Source organism: Syngnathoides biaculeatus, chromosome 9 (assembly GCF_019802595.1).
Source record: "Syngnathoides biaculeatus isolate LvHL_M chromosome 9, ASM1980259v1, whole genome shotgun sequence".
In the NCBI taxonomy this organism is placed as follows: Eukaryota; Metazoa; Chordata; class Actinopteri; order Syngnathiformes; family Syngnathidae; genus Syngnathoides; species Syngnathoides biaculeatus.
Window position 1 is genome coordinate 4,413,935 of NC_084648.1, and position 18,399 is coordinate 4,432,333.

An 18,399-nucleotide genomic window follows, 5' to 3' on the forward strand; every position below is an offset into this window, starting at 1 on the left:
ACTGGTGCGAATCAGGCGGATCCACTCCGATAAATGCCTGGGGAAACCTATAGGTGACTTGCTTATCAATCAAAGTGTCATGTCGCTAAATATTTCATTTCACTGTTGGCCCGAGTGAAAATTCTTATAAACGGGTTTCATAGCATAAGGACCTCAACACACCATTGTCCGCTTGTTGTTAACACGTTTGCATTTCGTATTGTCCCAAACAACATACCCATTGAAACACAATGGTTTCCTCCGTATTGACTGGTCTATTTGTCGCCACTCGGCACTTTTTACACTTTCACAGCTGGTGAGTTAATACGGATTTCCTTAACTTGATATTGTATTATTACTCAATCACTGAAGTTAATAAACTGTAGACAATGTGCGTCGTCACACGAAACTTTTATAACGGAATAAAACTGGTTATTTGACGAAGTAGTGGCTCGAGACAACTAGCGATACAACTTCCGAAATTGACAGCTGACAAAATCACAGAAAAAGTCGTTAATTTTGTTGTCATTAGTGCACTTTTGTCACCCAGCAAAGTAATCTTGTTCAGGAGAGAGTAAGGGGGGGGGGGGGGAGAGCACAAACAAAACGGGAGACCTTTGAAACAAAACCGAACCGGGTGAATGAGTTGTGTTGAACAACGGGAGCATAGTTTGTTGTTCAACGTTCGAAGTGTAGTTCTTCCTTTCTTTCCCACGTTCCCAGATGGATTCGCAACGTGGATTTTTCAAATCGGGCGAAGCCAGGATTGACTGTACTTTTGCCCCCTGATTCTGGATGAAAGTGGGTGAGACCCACTTAATTGGTCAGGATTAAATGAATGCCGAAATTTGTTGGACAAGTCCAAACAACTTTTTTTCTCTCTCTCTCCACCTCGTCATCTCCTTCTCAATATTCTTCCTGAAATAAATCATTTGGTTTGCCAAAATATGCTCACAATTATATAAATTTATTGCCGTGTTGTGTCGTTACTCTTACTGTTTACTTGGAGTTGCAAGATGGAAAGATTCCTTTACGCTCTAAGTTTTATTTGGCCCACTGGGAATCTTACGTCCCGTTCATTAAATTATGCATTTCTTTATTGTGACAGATGTGACTGCACTTCTTTTTCCTGTTGTGATTTAATCATCTTGTATGCTGATTTGAACATTGTAGACAACTATGCAACTATGCAGGCTCAACCCCCAACAGGCATTGTTTGGTGGCTATGTCACCCCCACAGTATTCTGTCCCAGCTGTACTGTCTCTGAGAAAGACAACTCACTTTGTTATGGTGCCTTTTTCCCACCAGTCAAGAAGACCACATTAATTCAGATATATTGTGTATTTCTCCAGTGACAACAGGAAGAATAAAAAAAAAAATTGGAGTACATATACAGTGCTCAGTTTTGCAAAAATGTGTGAGGGTTCTATCTGTTTAAAATAAATAAATACTGTTTACTTCAGCCCCTGCACTATGAGGTCAATCGGCATTCATGATGACGAACCAGAGGGCATGGGCAAGAAAACGAGACTCCATAAAGACAGACTCTGTGTCAATCTGTCAATCAACCCCATTTGTGAACAAAAGAAATCAAAACCTTAAATTGGCCGGAGATAGGGGTACCCCCATTCCAGGACGACCATCCTGCAATGGACGTCAAGTGGGCAACATTTATCACATAGTCTGGTGCTGTACGATGTTCATTATAAGGGAAGATGGTATTAAATGTTCATTAGGATGGTATAAGCCTCCATTTAAAGAGAAAAGACACCGCAGGTAGATTCCTTCAATACTTCTGCCTCAGCACCTGGCCTGGTCCTCCTCCAAGGCAACTGGTGGTCCACCTTAGATGTTGTCCCAGTTCGTCAGTACAGAAACTAAATAGCAGCACCCTCAAGATTTGGTCAATGTCATCTCACCCTCTTCTGAGCAGGAGATGAAAGGGACAAGATTGGAAAAGCAGCAATAAAACATCCCCATATGTACTTTAACTGAATGTCCAAGGGTAGAAATAAATCCAATAAGTTGGGGTTGAAACATTTCCACTGAGTTAGCAGCTCTATTATTCCCGGGTAGCGCATTCCACAGTACTGCGGACTTCATTGTGGCTCTCCAAACATCAGCGTTTTGTCAGCGTAGCTTTTGGGACAGATCACATGGTACAACTAACCCAGCAAGATAAGAGGCTGCTAACCCGTGTAATATTTTACGAGTCAGTAACACAACAATAAAATCGCATTGCAACTGGATGCAAATACAAGTCGACTAATTTTAGGGTAATAAGATCACACTTTGTCATCCTCATTAAAATTCTTAGCGTAGTGTTTTCTCCCAAATGCAGGCTTTTAATACTAAACATGGCAAGACCAGAAAGCAGCACGTAACAAATGCTTGCACTATGATCTCTGCATCACTAGCTGATAGGATGCGCTGTATCATAGCAGTATTGCAAAGATGAAAAAACAGAGTTTGTTAATGTGCTTTTGAAAGGAGCGACTTGAGTCAAACATAACTCTGAGATTATTTGTTGATTTATTATGGATATTGTTACTTTTATCAAAACTAAAAGTGGGGTCCTTAAACACGTGGCTGTGTTTAGCAGTGCCAATAATCCAACACCTCAATTTTCTCAGAACTTTATTTACTGGCATGGGTTTTCTGAATTGGCGGTTCCCTGAGGAGCATGCTTTTTTTTTAAGGCAAGTGTCTGCCATGACTATACACACATGCATTATGTGGTTGTAATTATTATTATTTTTTTTTTATAAATACAGTACTCTATCAAAACTGTTACAAAGAGAGGGCTTTCTTCTTTAGATTATGCAGAGCATAACTAGAAAATTGTGACATTCACATCACTTTCCATTTTTATAAGGAACTGAATATACATCCATTTAAGGTTAAGGTATTTAAAATATAATTGTGTAGTTCATTCGGCTGACTTCGATGCATCCAGCATGCGTTCCACTCAGTGACAGTATGAATGTGTGAATGATTGTAATCTCCGTATGGTGGGTGTAGCTGGTCCCTCTCAACGATTCACATTATTGCAGGAAATCTCGAGATTGCAAGTAACTGCTGGCCAACTTAAGCATCCCAGACCCACACCCATTAAGTGACCCTCAGGAAAAAAAAAAAAAAAAAGAAGAAATCACTTGCGAAGGCAGCACTGCATAACCAAGGCACCAAATTATACTGTGCCAATTAGTGTAGCAAGTGGCGTGTGGCGCATGCAGCAAACACATTTCGCAAACAAATTGGCAACTTAGTCAGAGTATTTGCCGGTTGTCAACGCAAGTGTTGGTTATGGAGGGGCATCATAAGGGAGAAAAAGCTCAAAACGATTGAGTTTAAGGGCCCATGACTTCACAGGGACCTAGAAAATAATATTATTGCGAAATTTATTATTAATTAATATTTTATTATTAGCTTCAAAGGTACAAAGTGATATTTTTTTTCAGTTTATTCAGTAAATTATTTGAATTGGTAATTTCGCTAAAATTCTGATCGGCTCACTCACTGATACTTTTTTGGAAAATGTTTTTACTTGCTTGTGTAATTTCACACTTGAATAGTGGGACTTTCACCCCAGAGACTAAACTAAATAATGTATATGCAAGCAACCGTTCATCCATTTTCCGAACCGCTTATCCACACTAGGGTAATTAAAAAAAAAAAGGAATATTCCTCATTATAGAATGGCCACATTATTCCACACACACAATTCTTACATCATTCTGCTTTTGTTAATGAATATTCATGTTATGAGGGACATGGTGGCATCTTACTCTGGCCCTATCACATGCAGTGCCGCAAAGGAGCTTTTGTGACACAAACATGGTGAGCTTAACCCTCATAACAAGACCAGAGTGTTTTGTTTATTATTTCGGAAGATCCACAACCACGGATGTTTAGATTGTGTAGAGCCGATTGGGTTTTATAAGTCAAGCATGCTGCTGTAATATTACACTTTTTCCCCTTACCAAGGCATACTTAGACATAACCTCAATAATTCTAAACAAAATAGACCACTAACTCCCATTGCTACGTGGAGGTGAATACTTGCACCGGGCAAGTCACGACTCGTGTGTCCAGATTCCAAAGTAGTGTGCTGGCTTTTCTTCCTTTACCTGTCATACTCTCATGGTCCTGCCTCCTCTTTTTTGTCTCCTACCCTATCAGCAGGTAGAGGAATTAGCGCCATGGTGGGAGTGGAGTGTATTTATTAGCTGCTAAGGGTGTGAACCCCACGGCAAGGAGTCAACACACGTACCGTCGACAGGCTAGAAGAATGGCTCGAAATGTTAACTTCGACCTGGGCCACCCGCTCATTGAAGCTGGACTGGAGTGAGTGGAAATTCTTTTTAACTTCATGCTCACGCAATGTTGTCTTCTACTTTTCTCTTTGGTTTGTTTAAAGGTCGCCTGCCTTTGCTCAACAGTGAGTGGGCGGAGAGTAAGGAACACAGGTGATTGGACTGTTTTGTTCTTGGAGATCGAGTTTGCCTGTGCACGGGTAGATCATAATCCAGACTGAATATCCACATGACCCAGTTCGGCGATGTCAAATTTCATGCTGGCGTCTGCATTGTTGAGCGATTTGTATGCAACTTGGCACTTTATATAAACCATTTTTCATGTTTGAGCAAAGTACACAAATTAGTGAGTTTACATAGTCTCTATAGATAAAGATAACAGCACAGTTGTGAACTACTTCCCTTTTTATTTCTTTCCGCAAGCTTGTTGTTGACTTTGACTTACTGTACATCAAGATAACAAACCACGTCTGTTTACAGTTTGTCCAAATGAGTGTACTGAAGACCGAGTCCTGTATCATCAGTTATGTTTTCTAAGGGCCTCAACGTCTCTCTGTGTGCCGTTTGTGTTGAAATGGAACTGAAAGCTTTATCTCTGTGTCTATAGTGTTGTTTTCTGTCTTTGTGTACAAGTATTTATCTGTGTCTCATGTTGTCAGGAGCCCAGCAGATGAGGAAGTTGTTCATGACTCTTTCCACCAGCTGATAGCAGAGCAGATTCACAATGGAGACCTGGGTGAAGCTTTCGAGCTGCAGCAGCCACAGAAAGAACTGGATGAAGAGAGTCGAGGTACATAAGGAGGACAACTCCATCCCATCTACTAAAACCCAAACCATAAAACATTAAATGAGTACTTCAAAGGCTTTTAAAATTCTCCATAATACATAAATTCACAAAAAAAAAAACATTTATTCCAGAACTACCTGACCTATTCTACGGCCCCCACTGCTCTTCTCACCAATAATATTCCATTTGCGTTAAGTCCAGTTTTTAGATCAATTGATACATGCGTCGATGTCTTGGAATTTCCGCTCATATGAGTGATTTGGGTATATTTTAAACTGAAACATGTCTATTTATCAGTGAAGGGTTTCAGCAAAGACCAGTCAAAATGAACCATGGAGGAGGTATGTGGAAAAATAATAAAATTTTACTTTTTTTAATCATAGTTTGAACTGATTTTCTAGATATGATATCACACATAAACCTTCCCCAAATGGGCAATTTTTTTCTGGCACAAAAACCCTTCTCCAAATGCTTGCTGGATTGTACTCTGGTTGAAGTACCCGTTGTGCCCAGAATTTTGCATTTTGACAGACTGGCATTTTTGGGAAATGTTGTTTTGTTGTTACTAGAATGGAATTTTCAGAGTAGTGGTTCCAAAAGATTTTACACCAAAACCACCTCAAAAAATACATACAAAAATATATACTGGGTATTTATAATAAATACTGTATCTTTGTTCATCTATTCACGCCAGTAAGGCATAGTGACAGACACAACAAATTGTTTTTTTTTTATGAGATGGCAGTAAGTACGTACAGCAGTTAATGTACTGTATCTACTTTTTGTGACATTTTTGTTTGTTGGTATGCCGTGAGGTTTTTCAATTGTAAAGTATTTGCCTTGCATCCAAAAAGGTTGTAATTTACTGCTCTGGTCGATATCCTGTGTTCAACTGGAAGGCAGCATTTTACACACAACCACGAGCACTAGCACTAGTTTTCTAGGCTACGTAACATTTTGTTGCCTGCTTGTAAACAATATCGTTTTAAAAGTACATGAACATACCTCTAGTAAGCCTAACATAAAAGTCCTCTCCTGTCCTGAGCACTGCTGACCACCAACACTTGTTTTTTCTCCCATTTTCTTCGTATGATACAGATTTTGTTTACAGTATAACCGTGGGGCTTTCAACCACATGCATACTACATTATTTTGTATTTTTGTTTAAATTGCTTAGACTATGTGGCCAACCTGTCCAGCCCTGGACCGGAGAGCGGTGAGTGGAGGAATAGGGGAAGACTGATGGGAATGCAAGATGATGAAAGAGAATTGGACCCTTCCACTGGTGAACGTTGGTCATCTGCCACCTTGAAGATCCTGTCTGCCATGCCCAGTCGCACTATCGGTAGGTCCTTCCAAGCCTCTCGAAACATAGCTCTCATGAGCATTGCTTTTTAGCTGTCTTGTACGCCATTACATGCTGACATCTCAGTGGAAACAACACAGTTGAAATATTTTCTAGGCAGTTATGGAAACTACAGGCCTGATTTACTCAAGCCGCATGCAAAAACCGGCACAAACTTAGACCTTAGGCCTGGTACACACACAAAGATTTTTTCACTCTTAAATGATTTTTATATTGCACACATAAAGCTAAAAAGAATCAGGGATTTAACAGTTTCGGTCATAATGTGGCACCACAGTTGTGGACTTGTTCGCACATGTGTCTCACAGTTCTGAGGACCCAGTTTCAAATCCCAGCTCCCAGTTTTGCGTACTCTATTTCAGAGTTACGGGATCTCACAAAATTGAAATGACAAAGACATGAGGTTCGCGCCGATTTTTGCCGAACAGTGCCGAAGGGCAGGGATGTGGCAGTAGTATAAATATTTATTTTACAAATGCTTTGGAAAATACTTTTTGCTATATAGGAAACCCACTTTTAAACAAACAAACAAACAAAAAAAAAAACAGCATTTTGCTTTTTAGCTATGTTGGTTTCTGTATTTGTCAGTGTGAGGGCACGTCTTTTAACAAAGTGCTAGACTGCACTTCTGTGAAACTTGCTCCACCCTCAGACAGGGAATTTCTAGCACAGCCATAAGCACACGCATTCTTTGAATGTGCAAGTTTTGTGTGTTTCAAAATGGGGTCATGATAAAGGTTGCTGTTTCAATGCTGTCCCCAAATCTCTCTGGTGAAAACCAACAGTGCTACCTAAAGTGCAAATAGGATGGTCTCCGCCACTTTTACACCTGTTGCAAATTTACTGGCAATCTTTGTAAATTACACACAACAATGCAATGGGTAAGAGTTTTAGACTTTAGCATCCGTCTTTTGTTGGTGCTGTCCTAACAATGTGAGCTGATGTGTTTCATCTGACTTCTTCAGATGAGCAGAATTTCATGAAGAAGCAGACTTTGCTATTTCCCCGTCAGCGTCTTTGGCAGTTTAGGTGCTTCAGCATCTACAGTAGGAAGCAGAAGCATGAATTTTCATTTTGAGAATATCTCCAATCTTGAGGTTTAACATAGGAACCCAACTCTATTGGAAATATTTCTATTTCTTTTCTTTCGTCTGCTTGCTACACAGTTATATTTTGCACTGCTGAAATGGAACTGTTATAGTAATTTATATTATTGTTTTTGGACACAAAATGCGTTCTCTACCACTACAGTTCTTCACACTTACTGTATATATATACAAATACTGAAGTCATTGAAGATGTGATCTGTGTCATTTTCTGAACTTTTCATGTTGTTGATCTGTAAAATGGCTGGTAATAGATGATGATGATTGTTTTGAACGCGTTGTTGTGCTTTTTCAGGCCGCAGCAGGGGTGCCATTATCTCTCAGTACTACAACAGGACCATGCAGCTTCGGAGGCGCAAACAGAGCAGACCCTCCATCAAAGACTTCTCACGATCGGCTAGACCAAGCATACGAGGTTACGGCATAGAGACTGACAATATAGATGCCGAGGGTGAGAATATTAAAACTCTGTTAAAGCAGACATATATTTTGGTAATCCTGCACAATATAGTGATCGTCAACGTATAACATACAAAAACATCTGCATAAAAAACAAAGATATTAATGTAGAAAGAGAGTGAAATAAATATCGATGTTGGATATGTGATATTTTTTTAAGACTGCGTTCATAATTGTAGTAGTTTACATTAGGGATGAACTGCAATTTACTTACCATTGAATATATATAGATATTTTTGACACATTTGCTCTGCTCATTTTAAACCAGAAGTAATGATCTATTATAAAATAATGTTATCTTTTCAAATGAAGATTTTAAGACTGTGTTGATTCTTATTTGATAGTGAGTGTACTGCACTTATTTTGTGCCCATGTCCTACTCTCTCTTACGTATGTTTATGTAGTTTTCTATTTACACAAACTGTATGTCTTCTAGTAAATAAAAGGGAGCGTCTGGTGAATAACTTGCAGAACCTCTCAGTTAGCGACAGAGTCAGGATGCTCCGGGCGATGCCGCTCAGTGTAGCAGAAAAGAATGAACTCAGGTATAGTAAATGTAGTGTTTGATCATATTACACTGATGCCTTGAGAAATTAGTATAATTAGTTGTGGCTCGTATCTTAAAACACTTATCTGATGATATCTTATATAGGATGAATGGAAATGCCATTTAATCTGTTCATTTAGACTGCTCAGCTCATCAGTGCGGTACTCATATTAGTTATTCTTTGCGAAGGATAAGGAATATATGACTGTGAGTACTGTTCAATTATTTGTCTACATGTGGCTGCACTGTTTGTGTTCAAAAGCAATGTGTGAAACTCAAGGCCCAGGGGCCAGATGTGGCATGCCACATCATTTTAAACTGTTTAAACTGTTATCCTTCTGATTTTAAAACTAGCGATCCCTCAATTTGTTTTTGATATGAAAGAAATAAAAGAAAGAACATGAGGTTTGGTTTCATTGTCGTAACGGCCCTCCGAGGAAAATGGAAACGGCATTGCGGTCCTCGACAAAATTTAGTTTGACACCCCTGTTTTAGAGCATTACAACATGCAGGAGACGAAATTTAGCGCTTGCATTACCGTAGCGGACTGAAAAGGTAAATTGTGTGGTTGTTTTATATGCAAACGATGTCTTTGTTTTGGTTCATTTGATGAACAGCAACTGAAGAATTGTTAGAAACAGTGCTTCTTATTGTGAAGTGAATTGAATTCACTGTCGCCGTAGAGCACTCATATCTCAAGTCTGCACTTGCAAAAGCAGAGCAAAAACAGAAATTGTCTGAATGAAGGTTTGCATTCCGAAATTCCCAACTTGCGTCACTCCTATCTCAAGGCACCATTGTATTTTTTTACATTTTTTATAATGTATGGCTTTCACTATCCACTGATTATTTTGGTCGCTATCATAAATTGTTTGCAGAAGGCTAGCTTTGAAAAAGGAGAGACGCACTCTGTCTGGTAATCAGATCCCCTGCTGCAGTCGACTCAAATATTACATCATCATAGTGAGTTACTTTCACCTCCATTAGCCCATTACAGTGTAAAATTCCTCCCCATGTCTGCGTCTGTACTCTTGGTTCTTATTTCCATGCACAGTGACCCATGCTACGAATCACAGTAAATGGTGCTAATTAGACTAGACTTTACAGTAAACCATATTCATATAAAATGTGGGTAGGAAAGGTATAGTTGTGTAGCAAAAAAATAAAAACCAACCAATATGTCTTTTGTCACAATATGCACACAAAAGCACAAACTTCTTTCAGTCTATAACACAGTGCGTGTTATCTTAACAGTTTAACCACTCAAGCATTTACATATAGTGGTTAACAGCAATTACATACCTGGACAATATTCTACATTATTTGTTCAATCTCACTTCCTACTCTCAGGCTGCAAGACAGAGTTGGTACAGTTGGCTGTCTTTTGTACACTCCCTCCAACTGTGGCAAGTGGCACTGAAGCGTGTGAGCGGTCGCTTCGGTAGCGGGGTCCTCTCGTACTTCCTGTTTCTCAAGACCCTGCTCTTCTTCAACCTCTTCCTTTTTCTTGTGACCGGTGTGTTCATGGTGCTTCCTCAGGCAGTGCACCCTCCACCTCCCTCCAACAGCAGAAGCTCTTTCACTGGACTGGAGCTTCTTACTGGAGCGGTAAGATGTGTTTCAATGGTGTTCCGCACAGCACTAATGCTACAAGGTGTTTTGTATATGTATTATTATTATTATTATTATTATTCACTGTGGCACAGCAAATTGGTGTGCCTGCATTGATCATCAGGGATGCGCTGGGAAATTATCCAGTTTCTCTAAATTGGTCCAAAAATTACTGATTGACTACAAATAATTTGTCCATTTAGCTATGCCACCAACATTTAGTGTCAGGCAGGATATTAGAATGCTTGTCTGCTAAACGATAAAATGTACAATTAACCTGTGGATAAATCTACAGTATTGCCATTCATTCAACATAATAATAACTTCAAATAAATAATAAAATAAAATAAACAGGTCCAGATTTCACAGTGAGTAAATAGTGAGCAAATTGAGTCAATCATTATTTCAGCAGATGGATCATTTTCATATAATTCCATCAAGAACAGTAAAGCTATTGCCCAGTGAATTTCCTTGTGACAATCAGTGAATGTTAGTGATATTAATGTTCGGATTATTGGCAGTGGTTCCTCAAAAAGGTTGTAATTGTTTCTAATAAAAACACATTTCTTAAGAAATATTTTTATAAGATTTAATCACAAAATGTCTTTACCCTTAGTTCTCCAAAATGAAGTTTCATGATTTGCAATGGTTTTTGAAGATGGTGTATGAAGGACTTTTTCCCATCGCTTAATCTAATTTTTCCATGAAAACTAACAAATGCATCCTAGTGTCACCAGAGTTCCTTTTTTTGCTTTGTTTACAAGTGGTCACGCAAGCTGTCTTTAGAGTTAAAAACATTGGAGACACCCTCATGTTGTTGCAATGCCACCCGAGTTTGAAGGGCAACACATAAATTGTGCGTCTCACACAGCTTTTATGATGCTGTCTATGTCTGTACTATTATGCACTTTTATTTTACCTGTTGTAGAAAGTGTTTTTATGGGCTCACCACTATTTGCTCTGTCAATAAGGGTGGACATTTTTATGAATGGGAAATTTTAAATCAATAACTTTTTGGAAAATGAGACTTAAAGCGTGGTTAGTTCAACATGAGAGGCATTTATCCATATAAAAACAAGGCAGTATCACAACAAATTGGTACATTAGATTTTTTTCTTTTTAAAAATGTTTTTTATGAAGTATGTTTACTGTTATTGATTATATGAAAATGGCCCATACATGTACACTGTATTCTTTGTGTCATTTTTTTCAATCTCCATTTTGTTGCCTTGCCTCAGTAAATGTTTATGCACTTCATCATTTAAACCTTTAAATCTTGAAGAGGTATAATTGGATTTATTCTTCATATTCTTCCTTTGGTTTCATAGGTCATCATTTGGTACTCCTGCTCAAATTAAAATGGGATAAACTCACCCTCACCTATAATCCTGAACAGGATTAGCAATAGAAAATGGGTCAAAGTACAATAGCACAACTGGCAACGAAACAAAAAAAGTCATATTGTCAGGACAAATTTCTGGTTTTAACCTGTTGAGTTCCATTTGCCTTTAATATTTCCAGAGCACTAACAACTTTCCATCTGGTTTCATTACAGGGATATTTCTCGGACACAGTGATGTACTATGGATACTACTGTAACTACACGCTGCGTATGAACTGCAGCAACAAAAATGGGCAGTATATATCTGTGTCCAATAAAACCAGTCTGGACTGTACGAAGCATCTCCCTTACAAGATGCCACTTGCCTATTTCTTCACAATCGGAATGGCATTCTTTGTCACATGTATCATTCTTGTGTACAGGTATGCATTCAATGGAGAGAAATGTGCTCTGTAAACCCAGCCTTTGAGAATATGCAACTTTTTAGTCAATGATTCATATGTATGTTTTCTAATGTACATCGTCTACCGCCAGCATGTCAAAGTCATTTGGTCAAAGCTTCCGAATTGACAAATCTCATAGTATCCTGGCCATGAAGACTTTCTGCTCCTGGGACTTCAAGGTCATCAAAAAATCTTCCATTAAACTCATGTCTGAGAATATCTGCATCCAGCTCAAGGTACAAGGAAAAATAAGCTTACCCATTTACATTTACTTTAACCTTTGTTTTGGTCATGCAGTAGAGTTGATTTGAGCTCACCCATTGTATAATGCGTCAATTAATTTGACAAAGAGCTACAACATTTGTTGTTCTTTATTATGGGTCGGTGGCTTTTTATTCCTTTTTTGCTTAAGGAATCATCAGTACTGTGAAGTACTCTGTAATCTCTTCCAAGTTTCGATCAACAAACATACTGCGATGGTCTACCTCTACTTTTCACTACTCTCTGGCAAGGTTTTGTGGGGACAAACAAACTGCAGTGATATGTTATGGAGTTGGGATTTTGTTATACTTCCCAACTTATAATGGTAATTAAATAAAAAAACATAGTGTACCAAAAGGAAATGAACTTCACTACTTGGTGTAAATGTGGCCATGATTAACATAGAAGAATGTGGGAAAAAATTCTCACATCATCTCTCTGAATCCCTAATTTGCAGGAACTGCTAGCAGAAGTGAATCATCAACATTCCAAAAACACTCTGTGCCAGACGTTGTGGAGACTGGCAGTCCACTGTCTGGCGTGGGCTATCTGTGTAGCGAGCACTACAGCTTGTGTGCTCTGCATCTACTATTTCTCTGAATACATGCACCAGGTATGATGCTGTAATAGCATTTTAATTACATTGGTGCATCTCTGACACTGTTAATGAAAGTACAATAACGACGTTTGAGCCCTCATTTAAAGCCACAACGTAGATATAGCGCAGTTGTTTGATTTCATTCAATTCCTGTATACCCAATGACATGCTGGTGATTTTATAGCCATACAGTATTAGTGCAAAAAATGAATTGGAGGTCCAAGAAGAATTGTCTTCCATTTCCTGTGTGTCATTAGAACCTCCAGCAAAGCTCTCGCAGTGTGACCAAGGACCCCTTGCTGCACGAGGCCAGCCTGCTGGCTCTCCCTGTTGTGGTGTCCTGTATAAACTTACTGCTGCCTATTATGTTCAACCTGGCATCCTGGATGGAGGACTATGAGTCACCATCTGTGCGCACCTATGTTGCCATTGGCAGGTATGACTAGAGCGATTGCATGTGTACATAATCTATAACGGCAGACAAAGGCGCAATAGATGTAATTATTACCACCACCGCCATGATTTTTTTCAGAAACTTGATGTTAAAAGTGAGCGTGCTTGGAGTACTCTGCTATCACTGGCTGGGTCGAGTGGCTGCTGATCCAACCAGTATCGGTCTGAAGGTAGCATAGATCATCATGACAATGAGAAATCATTTTTTGTCGGTCAATTGTTTTCGTCGATGTGTGATGCCCTCTTTTGAAAATATCATTCACAGTGCTGGGAGAATTTTGTTGGCCAGGAACTTTATCGCTTCCTGTTAATGGATTTCATCTTCACTCTACTAAACATCTTGTTTGGAGAGTTTCTTTGGAGGTGGGTCATTCATAATTCTGCCCTTTGTTGTCTTTTGATTGCTGTTTATCGGCTAGTTGGGACAGAAACATACTGCAAGAGATTTTGTTTTGATGGATTATTGGTTACTTGAGTGATTTCATGAGGGGGCGCAGTGCAGCAGTCAACGCCTGACTTTAAATTTCGACTAACTTTCAGATTTCAAGATTAGCAGTCAAATGCCTTATGGATAACCATTTTATCATCAAGATGAGACAAAGATTGAGCGATTTGACCACAAAGTCAAGAAGTATGTTTAGAGGAGTAAGGTGGGAGTTTTAGACCTGAGAACATTACCAGTTGTTGAGCATGCGTCTTCATGCTCTTTTGCTGCCAGTGGGACTGATGCACTATACAAAGGGGTGTTTTCCAACAATGTAAAGATTTCAGGCGCACACAAATAGACGCTATAGTAGAGCCTAGGTTTACATTATGCTTCCATTAGATGGAGCTGCACTAAAGCCTCGATATTGATCCATATATAAGGCGCACGGGATTATAAGGCACACCGTCGTTTTTGGACAAAATTAAAGGCTTTTAGGTGCGCCTTATGGTGCAGAAAATACCGTATGTATCATCCCATTTAAAAGAACCATGAAGCATGGTCATGAGCGTGTATGTAGTGTGTATTTGAGCCTGTATGCATAATTCTAACTCTGGGGATTACAGAAAATACCAAATGAGTTGAAACGTTCACATATTTGTGATTTGTATGTGTTGTGTATCTTTGTACGGTATATGTTTAGTCATTCCACCCTGGAAGAAGGTAGTTCAAATAAATCAAAGTTAATCCGTCATGTATGAAGTGTTTCTTTGGCATGTCACCTTCTCAGTTCTCCTGTGGTCTACAGGTTGTTTTCAGAGAACGTGTTAAAGAAGAAGAGGAAACCAGTGTTTGATATTGCCAAGAATGTCCTTGACCTCATTTATGGGCAAACGCTAGCCTGGTATGAGCTCCTCAGCCTCTGATGTACCAGTACACCTTTGTAACCCTCACTGTTAAGTGACTGGTGAATTATTACATTGAACAAACATTGTGTTGTTCAGGCTGGGTGTTCTCTTCACTCCTCTGCTACCTGCAGTGCAGATACTGAAGCTCCTGCTGCTCTTTTACATTAAGAAGGTACACTGTCATTTATAGAAACCATGTAAATAGATGTGCATACCTCAGTTGAGACAGTTTGAAGACAATCTAGACTATGGAATATGATGAGTACGATTGTGGGATGAAAATCAAGTGATGTTTTATATAGAAAAGACTCAAGTATGATTTTATCACCAACAACTATGTGGTAGTGATTATAGTTCCTTACGCTTAGATATGGTTCGTATTGTGGTTGTAGTTTATACTGCACCATATTAAACTGTACCTGTTGTTAACAGGGTTTTTTTTTTTTGTTTTAAAATATGTATGCTGTATGCAATTTCCTTCCTCTAGAGCAGTGTGATGATGAACTGTCAGGCCCCGAGTAGGCCATACAGAGTCAGCCAGATGACCACCATCTTCATCACACTCCTCTGCTTCCCTTCCTTCCTTGGGGCCTCGGTGTGTGTAACTTACACCATGTGGAGGTAAAGGCGCACTCTACATTATGAGGTCTTTGTTCATCGCTGTTTCCAAAAAGAGCTCTACTCTGACAATAGGTAATACTGTGTACTCTTACCTTTTGCCTCATTGACATGATATGCATTGTCTTTCTCTCCAGTATCACACCTTCCTTCTCATGTGGCCCCTTCCGTGAACTCAAAACGATGTTTCAGGCAGGAAAGCGTTGGGTGGAGGACCTCGAAAAAGAAAATCCCAATTTATCAGTGTTGGCCAGAGCTCACTCATATCTGGTGGAGAACCCTCTCTTCCTGTTTGTGGGAGCAGGCATCTTCCTGTTAGTTTCTCATCTGTGAAATTCGAATAATATTCTAATATTACTGCTATATACAGATATGTATGTTATTGTGACAATCAAACACAACATATTCACAGTAGATGTAAAATGGTTTGGGTTTTCTGTGGTGCTTTGCTTTATTGTCGACACAATGTCTTTTCTTCCCACCAGGATCGTCATCTATTTCTACAGCCAAGTTGTGGATGGTCAAAGAAAGATCATCGGCCTACTGCAAGAGCAAATTGAGAATGTATGTCAAGTTGTAATATAAAATATGAAACAATCACTAAAACGTAACGTATTACATCATGAATATACAGGGCCAGTACATGTTCTGACCGGACCACCACAATTTGCCTAATGGGTGCCAAAGAAGACCCCCACTCAAAAAGACTTGACGCCAGACCCTGCTTTATTTGCTAGAAAAAGTTTCTTCACACATCATTTTGAAAAAAATGTAATTTGGTGTGGAAGACCGTGTAAAACTACTTTTCCCGCCTCAAAACATTACTCAGGAAACGTTAAGATAATTGAAAAGGAATTGTATCAATAAGCAGAATCATAGACATTGATAAAAGCACATGTATTATAATTGCATTTATAATGCCTCCCTTACTGCTCTTTGTGACAGTTCTCATTATATATATTCCACTGCGTATTTTTCTTTTGTTCAGGAGGGTGAAGACAAGAAATTTCTCATCACTCGCCTGCAGTCCATCCATGAGCAAAGACGAACTCCTGCCCGGAGGCTCACAAGCCAGGTGAGTAAGTCGGGATTTAAGTGCTCACCTCTGATTTTGTACCTCCAAACAAATTTGTCTGTCAATTTGCATGTACTGTTTATTTAACATTTATGTGCAGTCACATTGGCTGATATCCAATTCATATCTAATTTGTATCCACATTTAAAGTAAGTTTCTTTTGGCTTGTCCCGTTAGGGGACGCCACATTTAAGAGATATTTTTCCAATATGGAATGACTCCATGCATTTATTCATTCCATTCCCACATCTGAATTGAGCCACAGGAACGAGCAATTGAAATTGTGTGAAATGAACAATGTTGTGCAAATCCATCCCAAGATGGTTTGCTGAGACATTTTTTTTTTTACATCATTGAATAACGCCAATTGTGCTCACCCCAACTTTTATTTTTCGTAGGATTCTACCTGCTGAGACATCAACTTCTGCTACTCTTGGAGACAAGCTCCCTTCAAACTAAATGCCTTTAAACTGGAAAAAAACAAACATTGTGCCATCTGATCACAATTCAAATGTTTAATGCAATTGTTGAACAGGGTATATTTGATGAGGGATAAGCATTTGCAGAGGTAAAATACCCAAACTCAAATGTTAGGAATTCAACGTAATGGAATGTATAAGTGACAAGATAGCTAACTGGTTTAATCAGTTTAAAAAAGTCCTATATGCACTTTGATATGACCTGCGAGCTGTATTTTAAGTCCTGTGAAAAGTATGCAGTAGTCTTTTTTTATCATTATTTTTATTGTGGTACAAGTATAGAAGTGGTTGTGCAGCCAGACACTGGGTGCTAGAAACTGTCTTACATTTATATGTTTTTTTAAAGTTATTGTGCTGTAGTTATAGTTATTAAAATTAAATTATATTTTATATACACTTGTGTAGTTGTAATCCATCCACTTTCTGAAGCAGTCCTTGTCAGTAGTATGCGATGACTTCCACAAAGGGTTTGCGGGCTTCCTCAAGTGGAATACAAAAATATCACACAAAAAAAATATTTAAACAATGCAAAGAAAGAACAGTTGTCTGTATCAAAGTATTATTATCCACATGTACCAGTGTACAGTCCGCAGCATATATGAATTGATTTGCATAACTTTCTACATGATATTAGTGTAAATATATTGACACACTGTTGCAGTAGAGCACTTCACAATATAGAGCTGTGAAAAATATAATTGGTATGAAAAATAACTATCCCCACTATAAACAGTAGATATTTACACTATACAATATGCACATTTTACCAAATCTTACTCATTCAATTTTTATTAAAGTGAAAGGTCAACAGAAAATGCAGCACCAATAACGGAATTATATTTGGGTTAGGGTTAGATTTGACCGCACACAGGAATAAGACGTTTCTCAAACATTTTGCACTAAACTGTTGCCTGCCATAAGCACAACTTTGGCACTGCTGATCCTTCATGACCAGAGACCCCATCAACGTGGTCATCTGACCACAACCGCAACATTTTAGAGCATTAAAAATGCAATTTACTGTGACAGCTTTCAACATTATCATCCATCCATTTTCTTTGACACTTATCCTCACGAGGGTCACAGGAGTCCTGGAGCCTATCCGAGCTGTCATCGGGCATGTGGCGGGGTACACCCTGAACTGGCCTCTAGTGGAATACAAAAATATCACACACAAAAATATTTAAACAATGCAAAGAAAGAACAGTTGTCTGTATCAAAGTATTATTATCCACATGTACCAGTGTTCACGAAGGTTGCAGGAGTGCCGGACTCCAGCCCAACTCACTGCGCTTGAGGTGGGGTATACCCTGAACTAGTTGCTAGCCAATCACATGGTACATAGAGAACAATTTACACTCACAGTCAAACACAAGGGCAATTTTGAATCTCCGGTTAATGCATGTTTGTGGGATGTACTTCAATCGATTTTGGCTGTGGTGCTGCAGTACGGGATGACCCTATGGGGATGCTTGCTTACTCACATTTTTACTGAACTTGAGTAGTGTTCAAAAAAGCACATCAACCCCAGTCTTATAAGAAGGCTACAGTGTGTGTTATCAGGTAGCTTGTATTGTCTTGCAAATGATTAAAAAGCTAACTCTTTAAAGAAGTCTGGACTGGTGA

At 38.9% G+C, this 18,399-nt stretch overlaps 1 protein-coding gene across 2 annotated transcripts; it reads left to right on the plus strand.

Moving 5' to 3' along the window:
• The first annotated feature begins 177 nt into the window (after positions 1–177).
• On the plus strand, positions 178–17,167 carry tmc6b (transmembrane channel-like 6b). 2 transcript variants are annotated; one of them, XM_061828883.1, is made up of 22 exons: positions 178–295; positions 4,163–4,327; positions 4,401–4,449; positions 4,956–5,086; positions 6,261–6,428; positions 7,851–8,006; positions 8,451–8,559; positions 9,440–9,524; positions 9,912–10,169; positions 11,728–11,936; positions 12,049–12,193; positions 12,676–12,831; positions 13,074–13,252; positions 13,349–13,439; positions 13,535–13,632; positions 14,502–14,597; positions 14,698–14,773; positions 15,089–15,222; positions 15,357–15,533; positions 15,705–15,783; positions 16,208–16,294; positions 16,693–17,167. In XM_061828883.1, exons 2-22 carry the CDS (start codon positions 4,282–4,284, stop codon positions 16,705–16,707), a joined length of 2,544 nt encoding a protein of 847 aa, XP_061684867.1. In that variant the 5' UTR covers positions 178–295; positions 4,163–4,281; the 3' UTR covers positions 16,708–17,167. The 2 variants fall into 2 exon arrangements, with proteins under 2 accessions (XP_061684867.1, XP_061684868.1); XM_061828884.1 differs by lacking the exon at positions 4,401–4,449.
• Positions 17,168–18,399: the final 1,232 nt, after the last annotated feature.